The sequence below is a fragment of the Lynx rufus genome, unplaced genomic scaffold (genome assembly GCF_022079265.1).
Source record: "Lynx rufus isolate CCGP_SWC_20201006 ecotype Redwood Valley unplaced genomic scaffold, mLynRuf1.p SCAF_2, whole genome shotgun sequence".
Taxonomy (NCBI): Eukaryota; Metazoa; Chordata; class Mammalia; order Carnivora; family Felidae; genus Lynx; species Lynx rufus.
In genome coordinates, this window is record NW_025814834.1 from 116,764,841 (window position 1) to 116,782,125 (window position 17,285).

General features: G+C 37.8%; 1 protein-coding gene across 5 annotated transcripts in view; it reads right to left on the reverse strand.

The window, feature by feature from the left end:
• SETDB1 (SET domain bifurcated histone lysine methyltransferase 1) overlaps positions 1–15,547 on the reverse strand; it is a 35,123-nt gene extending 19,576 nt beyond the window's left edge. For 2 of the 5 annotated variants that reach the window (XM_047082446.1, XM_047082444.1), the window contains exons 1-4: positions 15,300–15,440; positions 14,153–14,423; positions 12,866–13,017; positions 5,837–5,854 (exon numbers count right to left, since the gene is read on the reverse strand). In XM_047082446.1, the coding sequence (XP_046938402.1) occupies positions 5,837–5,854; positions 12,866–13,017; positions 14,153–14,412 (430 nt within the window). In that variant the 5' untranslated portion in view covers positions 14,413–14,423; positions 15,300–15,440. Of the gene's footprint in view, positions 1–5,836; positions 5,855–12,865; positions 13,018–14,152; positions 14,424–15,299; positions 15,441–15,495 lie in introns of those variants that run through there. The other 3 variants (XM_047082448.1, XM_047082447.1, XM_047082445.1) reach the window with 2 other exon arrangements.
• Between the last annotated feature and the right edge of the window lie 1,738 nt (positions 15,548–17,285).

Here is a 17,285-nt window from a genome sequence, read left to right on the forward strand (position 1 = left end):
TATTATGAACAATGCTGATTTGAACATTTCTATAGCCATTTTTATATGGGCACAAGTTATCATTTCTCTTGGGTATATGGCTAGGAGTGGAACTGCAGGGCCATACAGTAATTCCATGTTTAACCTTTTGAGGAACTGAAAGACTTCCAAAGTGGCTGTACCATTTTTTAATCCCACAAGCGATATAGAGGATTCCAGTTTCTCCACATCAACACTTGTTACTGTCTTTTTTATTACAGCCATCTTAATTAGTATAAAATGGTTCTGACTTGCATTTCCTTAATGATTAATGACATCAAGCATCTTTCCATATATTTATTGGTCATTTACGAATCTTATTTGAAGAAATAACTATTCAAATGTCTTGCCCATTTTTTAACTGGGTTGCCTTTTTTCATTCTTGAGTTAACAGGTTTTTTTTAAGTTTATTTATTTTTTAAGTTTATTTTTTAAAGTCTATTTTATTTATTTTAAGCTTATTTATTTTATTATTGAAGAGAGAGAGAGAGAGAGAGAGAGAGAGAGAGAGAATCCCAAGCAGGCTCTGTGCTGTCAGCCCAGAGCCCAATGTAAGGCTGGATCCCACAAACTTGATGTCCAAATCAAGAGTTGGACACTTAACTAACTGAGCCATCTGGGCACCCTAACGGTTCTTGGTATATTCTGGAAAATACCAGACCCTTCACATTTTGCATGATTTAAACAGTCACATGTGTATAGCGGCTACTGTATTGGATAGTGCCGATTTAGAGATTTATAACATCTGTTTAAATTTTAAAGCAGGGGTGCCTAGGTGGCTCAGTTGTTTAAGTGTCTGACCCCAGACTTCAGCTCAGGTCATAATCCATGATCTCGCGGTTCACAGGTTTGAGCCCCATGGGCTCTGGGCTGACAGTGTGGAGTCAGCTTGGGATTCTTTCTCTTGCCTCTTTCTGCCTGCCTTCCCCCTCCATGCTCCCACACAGGCATGCGCTCTCTCTCAAAATGAATAAACTTAAAATAAATAGATAAAAATGGAAAGCAATGGTGGTAATCATTTCACAATATACACATATATCAAATCACTGTTTTACACCTTAAACTAATAATGTTATATGTCAATTATATTTAAATAAAACTAGGAGAAAAAGGCAGCAAAAAAAGAAAAAACTAAAATTAAAAATAGAAAGCAATGTAAATGCTCTAAGAACAATGTCCACTTAACAAAATAAATAAACTGTAACATCTCCAGATGAGGTTCATAATGAATCTTCAGTAACAGGAGACTGCTAAAGATATATTAAGTTTTAAAAGTTGGAACACATAGTCATTTGTTGGATATGAACTCAACCTCAGAGAGAATACAGACATCCCTGTGCATTCCTCAAAGAGCTGTGAATATAGTATATGATTAAGGATCTGTTATCTTACGCCTCTCACAACTGTAAAAGGCTTCAAAACACATCCTACATTTCTTTCAGGAAGGACAGTTCTTAATCTTGTAGGGCCTTTGTATTTAAGCGCCCCTTAAAAGTAGAAGTATTCATGTGGTAAAAAAATTCAAACATTATTAAAAGGACACACAGTAAAAATACACTTCCCTCATACTCCTGCTTCTAGTTCCTCTCCTCAGAAACAACCAATATTATCAGTTTCTGTTGCAGCCAAAGATAAATGTAAATATGTACTCTTTCCCCTATTCTTTTACTCACTTTCAACATCAGTTTTTATGTTGCTTTTTATCCTTATACCTCAAGTATCTAGGAAAGTATTTCCTCTTAGTACCTATAAATCTGGTTCTTTTTATCCCTTTTTTTTATTGTGGTAAAATACACATAACATAAAATATACACCACCTTAACCATTTTTAAGTGTACAGTTCAGTAGTTTAAGCACATTCATACTGATGTGCAACCATCAATTTTGCTGAAAAATATTAAGGACTAAATAAATTATTTTTATGTAGAACAACTGAATAGCATGAAATTATCAGCTATTCCTAAATTGATCTTTTAATAATGTCAATAGTTTTTGTTTTGGTTTTTGTGGTTTTTTTTTTTGTCAGGGAGGGAGGGAGTGGAGAATATGACACGCTGACTCTCAAATACATATGTAAGCACAAAAGATAAAAAGAACCAAGACAGGGGCGCCTGGGTGGCACAGTCGGTTAAGCGTCCGACTTCAGCCAGGTCACGATCTAGCGGTCCGTGAGTTCGAGCCCTGCATCGGGCTCTGGGCTGATGGCTCGGAGCCTGGAGCCTGTTTCCGATTCTGTGTCTCCCTCTCTCTCTGCCCCTCCCCCGTTCATGCTCTGTCTCTCTCTGTCCCAAAAATAAATAAACGTTGAAAAAAAAAAAAAAAGAACCAAGACAAACATGAAGAACAACAAAGTAAGGTGACTGGAGTTAACAGATATAGAAACTAATAAAGTCCAGTTATACATAATACAGAACTGAGATAAGAAAAAATGACAGACCTGGGAATGCAAGCTGGTGTAGCCACTCTGGAAAACAGTATGGAGGTTCCTCAAAAAAACCTGCTAAAATAGACTAAATAGACTGCTAAAAATAGAACTACCCTATGACCCAGCAATTGCACTACTAGGCATTTATCCATGGGATACAGGTGTGCTGTTTCAAAGGGACACATGCACCCCCATATTTATAGCAGCACTATTAACAACAGCCAAAGTATGGAAAGAGCCCAAATGTCCATCGATGGATGAATGGATAAAGAAATGTTTTATATATATATATATATATATATATATATATATATATATATATAAACACACACACACATAGATAGATAGATACACACACATACAATGGAGTATTACTCGGCAATCAAAAAGAATCTTGCCATTTGCAACTACGTGGATGGAACTGGAGAGTGTTATGCTAAGGGAAATTAGTCAGAAAAAGACAAAAATCATATGACTTCACTCATATGAGGACTTTAAGAGATAAAACAGATGAACATAAGGGAAGGGAAATAAAAAGAATATAAAAACAGGGAGGGGGACAAAACATAAGAGACTCATAAATATGGAAAGCAAATAGAGGGTTATTGGAGGGGGTGTGGGAGGGGGGATGGGCTAAATGGGTAAGGGGCACTAAGGAATCTACTCCTGAAATCATTGTTGCACTATATGCTAACTAATTTGGATGTTAATTTGAAAAAATTAAAAATAAAATAAAAAATACAATAAAATAATAAAAAAAGAAAAAAATGACAGACTAATGAAAAAGAACAGAAAATCCAGAAACAAATCGATACATATGGAAATTATTTTTTAATGTTTATTTATTTGAGGGTGGGGGAGGGAAAGAGAGAGGAGGCAGAGAATCCCAAGCAGACCCCACACTGTTAGCGCAGAGCCCGACACGGGGCTTGAACTCACGAACCATGAGATCATGACCTGAGACAAAGTCAAGAGTCGGTTGCTTAACCAACTGAGCCACCCAGGCGCCCCTGGAAATAATTTATGATAGAGCAGACAATGCAAAATCAGTAAGGAGGGATTCATTTCAGTAGTGGTGCTGAAACATTAATAACCATATGGAAAAAAAATTTGATTTTGACCTCAAATACTACACAAAAAATAAATTCCAGTTGAATTAAAGACTTAAATGTGACAGGTGAAACTATGAAACTTTCAAAGGCAACATAAATGACCTTTATAATAAAGCCTCAGGGCAGAAAGGATGTAAAACACAATGACCATGAAAAAAAATCCTAGAGTACAACACCTGTTTTTCAACAAATAACATAACAAATAAAGATAAACTGTAAGCTGGGAGTGATATTTGCAACACGCAACTGCATAGGATTAGTAACGGCAATGATCACTGAGTGAGCAAACAAACAAGAGACATGAACAGACATTTCAAAGAAAAACTACAGATGACTCACAAACACATGAAAAGATTCTCAAGTTCATCAGTAGGGAAATAAAATTTAAAAATCACAATACCAAGTGTTGTCAAGTATGTGTAGCACAGGACACTCTCATCCACTGGTAGTTACAAATATAAATTGGTACAACCACTTTGGAAAGCTGTTTGGCCATTGCTTATCCAGTAATGTTAAAATTTCCATATCCTAAGAATTAGCAACTCCTTAGAGTGCGTATATATATATACATATATATATATCTCCTAAAAATTTAGTAAGACTGCCAAAATTTAGAAAGATTCTTGCATATGTGGATTAGGAATCATGTATAAGAATATTTACAGCATTATTTGAATTGAAAACAAATGAAATGCAACTGACAGGAGAATAGATATATTGTGTCATATTCACAAGATGGAATACTATGCTGTAGTAGTTACTGAGTTAAACATCACACATCAGCAAGATGTTAAAGAAATGACTGAAGAATGTATGTATACACTATGTATGATTCCACTTCTACAGTTAAAAAAAGGCAAAACTATGGCGCTTCTGATAATAGTGATATGAAAATAGTGATATAGATGACTCCCCTATGCAGAAAACAACTATAAAACTGGAAAAAAAAAGTTACAATCATTTCATGGCACTGGAAATTGACCAAAGGCAAAGAATTAATTCAAAGTGTTTGTTCTGAAAAATTGCTTGAATTCTGGTAAGAAAGAGAAGTCTGTGGCCTGCTTGCCTGGGGTGGCTCCCATCCCCACTCCACTCCTTGTTTGGTGAGAGCAAACTACGGCTTTACCATTGAGGCGCTAGCCATGGCAATGAGCAGCTTTACTAGTCTGAGCTTGCAGCTCTTGTTTAGGGTGAGCAGCAAACCAGTCAGAAACTTAACAAGGAGATCCTGAAAATGAGAGAGCCATGGACAGGCTTAGATAAATTCTCTATGCATTCTTGAGTGACTGCTAAACTGTGCAAATGCAGACAAGACCCAGGAGTCCATGGAAACTTGAGAACTAAATGCAACTCTGAATGTATTCTCTATACCTCCGTAAAACTCACTGGCTAAACTATGCAAAAAAAAAAGGGCGGGGGGGGGGGGAGCAATTGTTAAGAGCCAAGTTAATATATATAAAGTTATATACACACACATATATATATATATATATACACATACACACACACACACACACACACATAAATACATATATAAGAATCTGTGGGTGACTGCTAAACTATGCACATACAGAAAAGATGCAGGAAACCCAATGGAGACTTGAGAATACATGCAACTCTGAATGCATTCTCTATATTTCTATAAAACTCACTGGCTAAACTATGTAAAAAAAAAAGGGAGCAAAGGTTAGGAGCCAAGCTAATATATATAGTTCAAATTTAAAAACCAAGCAGGGACATCAGCTGTACACTACAAAGAAGACACAGTTGGCATCATAAGAAAAAAAACTTGAAAGTATCCAGCTTTCAACAACAAAAATAATGAAACATTCAAAGAAATAGGAAAGTACGCCCTATACTCAGGAAACAAAACTCTAGCAATGGAAACTGACTTGCCATACGGGCCTAGGTATTGGATTTATAAATATGCTCAAAGAGCTCATGGAAATTACATTCAAAGATTTAAAGGAAAATATGCTAATACTTAATAAACAAAAGACTTGACTATAAAAAGAAGCAAATGGAAATTCCAGGGTTGAAATTACAAAAACTGAAACGAAATACAGTAAAACCTTGGTTTTTGAGCATAATTCATTCCAGAAACATCCTTATAATCCAAAGCACTTGTATATCAAAGCAAATTTCCCCATAAGAAATAATGAAAACTCAGATGATTAATTCCACAACCCCAAAAATTCATATAAAAATTATTACAATACTATAATACATAATAATAAAGAAAATACAAAATACAAAGAAAAATAAATTAACCTGCACTTACCTTTGAAAACCTTTGTGGCTGGTGTGAGGAAGACAAGAGAGAGGAGGGTTATTGTGTAGGACGACTTTCACTGTCACTAATGGAATAACTGCTATTGGCTCAATGGAATCTTTTTCTTTTTGTGCAACTTTAACAAGGAACCTATCCAATGCCTCCTTTTGAGGATTTCACAGAAATGTGAGATTGCATTGATGATGACCCACAATCCCTCAGAGAGAGAGCTGAGTTGTGATCATGTGACTGATGTTCAGTGTTATGAACTACTTGTATTCCAAGACACTACCTGCTTATCAAGTTAAAATTTATTAGAAATTTTTGCTCGTCTTGCAGAACACTCACAGAACAGACTAGCCACAATCCAAGGTTTTACTGCATTCACTAGGGGGGGCTAAAAAAAGCAAATTTAAAATGGCAGAAGAATAAATAAACTAATAGATACCTATATAGAGAAATTGCCCCATCCAAAGCACAAAGAGAAGAAGGTTGAAGAAAAATGAACAGTGTCTCAAAGACTTATAAGACAATGTGAAGCATTCTACCATATGCATAATGATGAGCTCAGAAGGCCAGGGGAGAAAGGGCTAGAAAAAAATATATGAAGAAATAATGACCGAAACACTTCTAAATTTGATGAAAAATGTGAACCTACAGATCCAAGTTCCATGAATCTCAAATACGACAAATACGGAGAGAATTATACCTAGACACAACCTACTGAAACTACTAAAATCAAAAGAGAAAATCTTAAAAGCAGTAAAACAAAAATGCCTCACATCCAGGGTACACCACATTCATCTAACTTCCTATCAGAAATAACTGAGGCCAGAAGGCACTGGAATGGCATATTCGAAATGCCAAAAGAAAATAGTGAACCAAGAATGCTATATCTCAGATAAATGAAATGACTTTTAGCAGGACCACAAGAAATATGCTTTAAATATTTATTTTGAGAGAGAGAGAGAGAGAGAGAGAGAGAGAGAGAGAGAAGGGCAGAGAGAGAGGGAGAGAGAGAATGCCAAGCAGGCTCTGTGTGGTTGGTACAGGGCCTGACGCGAGGCTCGATCTCACAAATACCCTGAGCCAAAATCAAGAGTTGGACACTTAATCACTTAAGAGTTGGGACACTTAACACCTGAGCCACCCAGGTGCCTCAGAATTACAAGAAATATTAAAGGAAATCTTTCTGGCTGGAAAAGGATGACACTAGATCCTAACTCAGATCCACAGAAAGAAATGAAGAGGAATAGAAATGTAAACATCTGGGTAAATATGTATTTTTCTCTTTTCTTCCCATAACATCTTTAAAAATAAGATTACTCCTGGCAATAACTGTAACACAAAATTGTTGGCTTTAAACATACGTAGATGCAATATAGTTGACAACAGTATCACACAAGAAGAGAGTGAAAACGGAGCTATCCCAGTGCAAAGCTGCTATATTTTACCAGAATTAAGTCAGTATTAACTTGTAGTAGTTAATGACCAGATAAATATGCAAGCACTTTTTTTAAAAGCCAAAAAAAATCAGAGAAATTAAAATGACTTACTGAAATATTTGTTCGACACAAAGAAAGCAGCAAAGAACAGACAAATATAAAAGACATGGGACATAGGGGGAGAAAATGCAAAATGGCCAATAAAAAATCCACCCATAAGGATTCATATTAACTGTGAATGCACTCAATACTAATTAAAAAGGCAGAAACTGTGAGAATGGATTAAAAAAAGACAAGATCTGGGGCACCTGGGTGGCTCAGTTGGTTAAGTGTCTGACTTCAGTTCAGGTCATGATCTCATGGTTTGTGAGTTCGAGCCCCGCATCAGGCTCTGTGCTAACAGCTCAGAGCCTAGAGCCTGCTTCAGATTCTGTGTCTCACTCTCTCTCTGTCCCTTCCTCACTTGTGCTCTGTCTCTCTCTCAAAAATATACATACATTAAAAAAAATTAAAAAAAAAAAGAGATCTAACTATACATATATTGTATGCAAGAAATACACTAAATTCAAGACAAAGATTTTAAGTAAAAATACAGAAAACGACACAATATACAAACAGTAATCATAACAGAAATGGAAATTCCACATTAATATCTGACAAAATAGACCTTTTTTTTTTTAACTTTTTTTTTTTTATTTTTTTCAACGTTTATTTATTTTTGGGACAGAGAGAGACAGAGCATGAACGGGGGGGGGGGGGGGCAGAGAGAGAGGGAGACACAGAATCTGAAACAGGCTCCAGGCTCTGAGCCATCAGCCCAGAGCCCGACGCGGGGCTCGAACTCACGGACCGCGAGATCGTGACCTGGCTGAAGTCGGACGCTTAACCGACTGCGCCACCCAGGCGCCCCTGACAAAATAGACTTTAAGACAAGGGATATCACTTGAGACACAAAGAGATACCTTATAATAATAAAAAAAGTAACTATAAACATATACATAACAGAGTCCCAAAATATAGGAAGCAAAAACTGAAAGAATTGAAATGACAAACAAGTCAACAATTTTAGTTCAAGATTTCAAAACTCCTTTCCAAGTAATCGTTAAAATAACCAGACAGAAAATCAATAAGGACACAGAAGACTTGAACAGCGCTATCGGCCAACTTAACCTAAAAAACATTTATAAAATATTCCAATCAACAGCAGCAGAATACAAATTGTTTGCAAGCACACATGGATCATTCTCCAGGACAGATAATATACTAGGCCATTAAAAAACATTTAAATACATTTAAAAGGATTAAAATAATACAAAGCAGGTTTTCTGACCAAAATTATATTAAATAAAAAAGTCACAACACAAAGAAATCTGGGAAATTCCTAAATACTTGGGATAAACCATTGGTCAAAGAAAAATCACACAGGAAATTAAAATTATAAGTTAAAGGGAAACGGAAAATACGGGGTGCATGGGTGGCTCAGTCGGTTGTGTCTGACTCTTGATTTCAGCTCAGATCACGATTCTAGGGTCATGGGATCAAGCCCTGTGTCAGGCTCTGTGCTAAGCATGGAACCTGCTTGGGATTCTCTCTCTCTCCCTCTCTTTCTGCCCCTTTTCCACGCTCACATTCTCTCTCTAAAATAAAAATTAAAATATAAAAAAAGCATATATATTTTTAATATTAAAAAAAAAAAGTGAAAATGTAACAAAAAAATTTACGAGATGTAGTAAAGCAATGCATAAATTTTATATTAGAAAGGAAGAAGACCTAAAACCAAATCAATAATCTATTTTCATTTTAAGAAACTAGAAAAAGAAGAGCAAATCAAACCCAAGTACATGGAAGGAAGAAAATAATAAAGATCAGAGTAGAAATCAGTGTAACAAAAAAACAGGAAAACGGTAGAGAAAAAGAAACAAATGAACACAAAAACTGGTCCCTTGAAAAAGAGCAAAAAAAAACAATAATCCTTCAGCTAGATTAACCAAGGGAAAAAAAAGAGATCCAAATAACCAATATCAGGAATGAAAGGAACATTGCTACAGAACCTACAGAAATTCAAAAGAATCATAAGGGAATAGTATGAACTTTATGGCAATAATTTAGACAACTAAATGAGATGGAAAAATTCCTAGAAAGATACAAATTAACAAAAATGACTTAAGAAGGAACAGAAAATACAAATAGACATATCAGGTAAAGAAAATTAATTAGTAATTAAAAAGCTTCCCACCTGGAATGGGAAAAGCCCAGAAATCCAAAGCGTGGAGTTTAGATAAGTTTAGATAAGTAACGCACCCATGTTTGTTTTTTAGTTTGGGCCAATGTATCACAGTAACAAAATATTAACATTAGGGGTGCCTGGGTGGCTCAGTCCAACTCTTGACTTTGACTCAGGTCATAATCTCGCGGTTCGGGAGATCAAGTCCTGAGTAGGGCTCTGAGGTAACAGCACAGAGCCTGCTTGGAATTCTCTCTCTCCCTCTCCCCCACTTGTGCACATATGCATGCTCTGTCTCTCTCTCCCTCTCAAAATAAATAAATAAACATTAAAAAATACTAACATTGGAATAAACTGGTGGAAGGTATACAGAACTCTCTGCATTATCTTTGCAATTTACACAAAAATATAAAACTCTTCCAAACTGTGGCGCCTGGGTGGCTCAGTCCATTGGGTGTCTGATTTCGGCTCAGGCACAATCTGGTGGTTCAACAGTTTAAGCCCCATGTCAGGCTCTGTGCTGACAGCTTAGGGCCTGGAGCCTGCTTCAGATTCTGTATTTCCCACCCTCTCTCTGCCCCTCCCCTGCTCACATTCTTTCTCAAAAATAAATTAAAACAAACAAACAAAAAACAAAAACTATTCCAAACTAAAAAGCTTATAAAAAAAAAAAAACTATCCAAAAAAAAAAAAAAATCATCCACAAAGAAAGGTCCAGGTCAAGACAGTCTCAGTGCTGAATTTATCAAACATTTAAGGAAGAAATAATACTATTTCACACAAATTCAGAGAAGGGAACATTTCCCAACTCATCTTTATAAGGTCCATAATACCCTAATACCAAAGTCAAAAAACCACACCACAATAAAACTAAAAACCTATAGTCCTCATGACCATAGATGCAACAAAAATTTTTTTTAAAGTCCTCCACAAAACTACTCTTTTTCCTTTTTAGTTTATTTATTTATTTTGAGAGAGACACAGAGAGGGGAAAGGCAGAGAGGGAGAGAGAATCCCAAGCAGGCCCCCTGTCAGCGTGGAGCCCAAGGCAGGGCTTGAACTCATGAACTGCAAGATCACAACCTAAGCTGAAATCAAGAGCCAGACTCTTAACCAACTGAGCCACCCAGGTGCCCCAGGTGCAAAAATTCTTAACAAAACATATTAGCAAATCCAATACAGAACAGAAGGAACTTCTTTCAACCTGACAGTTTCTAGGAACAGAAGCAACTTCCTTCAACCTGAGAAAGGATATCTACAAAAACCTTAAAGCTCACATTATAATTAATGCCTAAAGACTAAATGCTTCCCCCTAAGATCAGAAGCAAGGAAAGGATGTCTACCCTCAAACTTTTATTCAACATTGTACTCGAGGTTCTACTGAGTACAATAAGGCAATAAAAAAGAAATAAAAGACATTTAGATTAGAAAGAAAGAAGTAAAATTGACTTTATTTGCAGAGACAGCATGGTCTAATATATAGAAAATCCCAAGGGATCCACAAAAAACTTCTAGAACTAATAAGTGAGCTTAGTAAGGTCAGGGCTACAAGATTAATACACAAAAATCAACTATATTTTCATATCTTAGCAACAAACAATCCTAAAATGAAATTAAGTAAATAATCTCACTCACATTAGCATTAAAAAGAATACAACACTTAGGACAAATGTACCACGTTAATGCATTAGAAGACTAGTCGTTAAAAAGGTAATGCTCTCCAAATTGGCCTTTAGATTCAATAGAGTTTCTATTAAAAATCCCAGCAGGCTTTAAAAAATGTTCTTGATAGAAACTGACAAGCTGATTCCAAAATATATTTCAAAGTCATATGAAATACATTTGTATTTGGAGACTTCCACTAGGTGATTTTAATACTTACCATTGAAACTATAGTAATAAAAGCAGTGTGGTGCTGGTATAACAACAAATATATAGATCAATGTGACAGAACAGAATCTGGAAATAGACCCTCATATACGTGGCCAGATGATTTTTGACAAGGATACCAAAGGATAGTCTTTTCAACAAATGGTGGTGAAACAACTAAATAGTCATAAGCAAAATAAACCAACCACTCTCAACCTCTACCTTGAGAATTATTACTGTTAAAAGACACCATTAAGAAAATGAAAAGACCACATTTGAGAGAAAGTATTTCTAAAATATATCTGATAAATGAACTGTACCTAAAGCCTGAGTTCTCTAAGTCAAAAGAGCGGTTCTCTAATAAAAAGACAACCCGATTTTTTAAAAAAGCCTCAAGATTTTAATGGATGTTTTCCCAAAGAAAAAACAAATGGTAAATTAAGTATGTGAAAAGATGCTCAACTTCCTTCAGGAAATGCACACTACAATCACAATTTGATACCACCACACTCACACTGCAAAAGCTAAAATAAAAAACTGACAATACCAAGCACCAACAAGGATGTAAAGAAACTGGAACCCCCATACTTTGCTAGTGGGAATGTAGAATGGTATAGCCACTTTTGAAAACAATATGGCAGTTTCTCAAATGTACACTTACCCTAAGCCCTAACAATTCTATTCCTAGATGGAATATCCAAAAGACATGAAACATAACGCCCACATAAAGACTTCTACACAAACGTACATAGCAGCATTACTCATAATCGCCCCAAACTAGAAACAACCCAAATATTTATCATCAATTACAGAAGATAGTATGTGGTATATCCATTGAATGGAATACTGCTCAGCAAAAAGAAAAAAAAAAGCAAACTACAGATACATGGAACAACATGTTCCACAGCAAAAATGTTATGCTAAATGACAGAAGCCAGATACAAAAGACGACAAATTGTGATTCTATTTAAATGAAATTTCTAGAAAAGGCAAAAAGGAAGTAAGCAGATCAATGGTTGGGGTGAAAATGGAGAATGCAGACAAACAGGTAAGAGGGATGTTTTGGGGTAATCCAAACATCTGTGGTGAAGACTGCACTACTCTATAAATTTACTAAAACTCAAACTCTACACTTAAAGTGGGTAAATTTTATAGTTTGTAAATTATACATTAAAAAACCCCTCAAAAATAGACAAAACCAAACAATCTACTGTTTTGAAATATATATATAGGTGCGAATGCCACCTAAAAACAAAAGGAAGTGAATTCAGAATAGAGGTGACACAGAATGGGGAAAGGAAGGTCATTCAATCAGAAAGTAGCACGTAGAGGACATCTATGATACTAATAATGTTCTATTCCTTTTTGGTAACGGGTAAGTTCAACAGTTTAGAATATGGAGTTAGTGACAACAATTTCTGCTCTCTTCTTTTATCTGTTTGTCTTCCTGTGTCTCAATTTCAATCCTGAGATTTTCCTACCCAGAGTCTTATCTCTTACCTGAATCAATACTGAGGACATCATCATCTTCATCAGGAATCTCGATTATTTCTGTAGGCCGGGAGGCTTCATCCTCAGAGCTACTGTCCCGGTATTGTAGTCCCAGTTTGGAATAAAAGTCCTTCACCAAAGACTCACAGTTAGTCACTGCCCTAATATTGGAACACATGTAGAAAAGGTCAAAGCCAGCAGAAATAGGTATAAAAGCCATCAGAATTTATATATATTTAAGTATACACTGACCTCAATTTAAACAGGTCATATTCCAAAGTGTCTCCATTTAGAATTTAAGATGCTTTTCTCAGGACACCTGGGGGGCTCAATCGGTTAAGCATCCAACTGCGGCTTAGGTCATGATCTCACGGCTCATGAGTTCGAGCCCCGCATTGGGCTCTGAGCTGACAGCTCAGAACCAGGATCCTGCTTCAAATTCTGTGTCTCCCTCTCCTTCTCTCTCTCTGCCCCTCCCCTGCTGGTGCTCTGTCTCTCTCTCTCAAAAATAAACTTAATAATAATAATAATAATAATAAAATGCTTTTCTCATTAAAATATGTTTAGTGGTTTCAGACTAGGCCCTAACAAAATCCAAAATAACCTGAAAGTACATTAACCATATCTCATCATTTACCTTGCTATATGAAAAGGTGTTCTAAGTGACAACTAAGGCATACTAGGCACCAATCTTCTGGGAATTTATGAGTAGATACAGGGCTCATGTTCCACAGTTTCATAAGACAGCAACGACTTACAATCCTCACTCCCTAGATCATCCTACTAAGAAAACTGTGCAGTTGTTCTGAAGCAGAGTACAGGAGAAACAAGGGGAAAAGACTCAAGACCTTGACCATTCCACTGTAGACCATACACTGGCTTCCAATAGATGAATATTCTACATATAACGGGTGGCTGTGAGGTCGGATTTTTTTAAATGTTTATTTATTTATTTATTTATTTTGAAAGAAAGAGAGACAGGGTATGGGGCAGGGGCAGAGAGAGAGGGAGAGAATCCCAAGTCGGTTCACGCCATTAGCGCAGAGCCCAACATGGGGCCAGATTCCACGATGGGAGAGATGATGACCTGAGCCAAAATCAAGAGTCAGATGCCCAAATGACTGAGCCACCCTGGCGACCGTGAGGTCAGATTGTTGGCCGTAACCTTTGAGAAACAGAAAGGTCCTACACGTCTGTACCTTGTAAAGAATAAAGCGACTGGCACAATGTCATGAGCAATTACACTTCTAAAATGTCTGCCCAGGGGAGATCTCCGATTTTCCGTGTAGTCCTCACCTGGATGCATCATCAAAGAGCTGATCAACATGGGCCACCTCAGATTCCTTCTGTATTACCCACGTCTCCAACTCCGCTAGTTGCTTCTTTCGCTGCTGTACACAGTCCATCTTCTCCAGTTCTTCATCGATGAACTGTCTCAGTTCCTCCATTGAGATACCCAGCTCCTCAACCACCGCTTGTTGCAGCTCTGCGATCTCATCAGACTCCACTGCAGCTGCGGCTGCACCCAAACCAATGCACCCAGGGATGGAAGACATGCTGTTGTCCCCTACATGGAAGAGAAAACTAAGATTACCTTTGCAATTATTATAACCGCCAAACTTCAGTCTCTAAAACTCATTCCTACACTACTATTTCTCATTCAAATACAATTAGGTTCCATTCTATGTTCTCCCTCTCCGTTCCCCTGTATCCGATGCTAAGATTTTGTACCGATCTTATTCTACAGAAGATGGGCCTGGATAAGGTTTAAAAGCGTGAGGGCATGGAAAACATATGATACGCAACAGAGGCTACCAAAAAATAATGTTTTAGGAAACAGAAGAGAACCAATTTGCTGAGGAAGGTATTTCTGTGACCTGTGTTCCTTAACTGACTAAAGAGAGAAATCTTTGTTTGCATGCTATGCCTAATTTGAACAAATATCTCCACTTGGATGGGGGGGGGGCGTTGGTTTATAATTCACTGTTTTCTCTTTAATTACTTGTTCGCTTTACATTACCTTGCTTCCACGTGGAAACTTACTTTTTAAAGTCTATTCACACTTATGCATACAAAAGCAAAGAGGCTTCCCAAAAGTAAAGGAAAATTAAAGCAATCTGGGAATAAAATGTGGCTACCTAAAAACTACAATCCAAATAGCCTACGCATTAGTGTTAACTGCTTTTTTGATCAAACGGTTGGAGCAAAACTGATGCCAGAATGCCGTGCGACTCCAAGACCAGTTCTCACCGCCTCCATTTCTCCTTTGCCCACACACCAACCCCACCCCCGCGCTACCCTTTCTGGGGGTGCGTCCCACCCACCCCGCAAACCCAGCTCAACCCCGCCCCCGCTCGCCTCTCGCGGAAGACTTCCTTCCCACCCTCGCCCAACCTCCTCCCACAAACAAAACATTCCAGACGGGCCCCTGATCTCCAAATACCTCAATTAACAGTACTTCCCACACCTCCCTGCTTCCAACTACAACACTTCTTTTCACCAACCAGACCCCAGACTCGAGACTCTGGGGTCGGCCTCGACGGGGAAGAACGAAACGGTACGGAAAAGGGAGCAGGGGGAGGGGATGAAGCGTGAGGGAGGGAGGGAAAGGGAAGCAAAAGAGACGCCCGGAAGCAAACCTCAGGTGCCGTTCCGGTCGCCGCGACGGTAGCCTGCCGGGGTCAAATCCTAAGCCTCTGAGCGCCCCTCCAAGGCCAGGAAACCTCGGGCAAGTACGCATGCGTCAAAGGGGAGCCTTCCAGGGCACACGTGAGAGGCCACTGGGCGGGTGAAGTAGGCGTGGCCTAGAGTATATTCTCGAAGCTCCACCTCTTCCGCCACCCCAACCCCTGACAGTCACACTAAGTTTACTGTTTAAAGACTCAGCAAACCGTTAGGTTTAGGTGTTTTTCTCACTTTAGTTTTATTACGAAGTGGTACAAATTGTAACAAGTGAAGGAATATCAAGATAGACTAAGACAAACGTGACAATATCCTCTCCTCCCCTCTCATCACTACATCTGCAGCTTTGAGCTAAAATAGCTTAGTTTTCTAGGCTTGTACTTACAAGGTCATGAATCTGGATTTTTTAAAAAGATTTTATTTTTTAGTCATCTTTACACCCAATGCAGGGCTCAACCCTGAGATCGATAGTCGCATGCACTGCTTGCTGAGCCAGCCAGCCTCCCCTAAATGTGGATTTGTTTTGTTTAGTTTTTATTTCACATGTGGATATCCTTTGAAGTCAACATTTGTCTTTTTCATAATTGCATAATCCTTAATAGTGTGGATAAACCATAATTAGAAAGATGCTCTCACTACAGCATGTATTCATTATGAATAATGCAACAATAAACATTAACGTGCTTTTGAAGTAGTACTTTTATTTCTGTGGAAGAGATTCCCCATAATGGAATCTGAGTTAAAATATATACACACACACATATATGTTCACATATATATGTATATATATGTACCTCTTTTCATTTTAATAGAATCTACTGTCAAATTACTTTTCAAAAAGGTTGAAACAATTTTTACTCCTAGCAAATCTCTGAAAGTATGTTTCCCCACACCCTCATTAGGATTGGATGTTAAGTGTCTATTTAATTTTTAAGAATTTGATAGGTCTTTTTAAATTTTTTTTTAATGTTTAATTTTGAGAGAGAGAGAGAGAGAGAGCAGGGTAGGGGTAGAGAAAGAGGGAGACGCAGAATCCCAAGAAGGTTCCAGGCTCCGAGCTATCAGCACAGAGCCTGACATGGGGTTCGAACCCACAGACCGTAAGATCATGACCTGAGCCGAAGTCGGATGCTTAACCAACTGAGCCACCCAGGCGCCCCTAGAATTTGATGGGTCTTAAAATAGTATCTGCATCAGGATAGACTATAGTGTTGTGGAAACAAACAACTCCCAAACTTTAAAACAAAAACTGTGTACTTGTTGCTCACACTGCATAATCATCTCTAGAAAGTTGACTTTGGAGCTCTGCTAGGATAGCTACTCAGGAACCCAGGCTGATAAGTAAGTCAGGCCAGAGGGAGAGACTGCTAGATGGTCTCATATTGGCAATTAAAGTGATTCAGGACACTCTCATTAACAACTCATTGGCCTGACTGAGTCATAGGGCCCTACCCAACCACAAGGGGGCCAGGAAGATCAGTCATGTCTCACATTTGGAAAGAGAGAGAATTGGGCATATTTGATGAGCCAGCACTATTGACTACATTATCTCATTATTGCTCTAACTTGTTCAGCTATATTTACATTAATGATACCTAACTTCATTTAAAAGGCACAAACCTGGGGCGCCTGGGTGGCTCAGTCGGTTAAGCATCTGACTTCGGCTCAGGTCATGATCTCGCGGTCTGTGAGTTTGAGCCCCACGTCAGGCTTTGTGCTGACAGCTCAGAGCCTGGTGCCTGTTTCA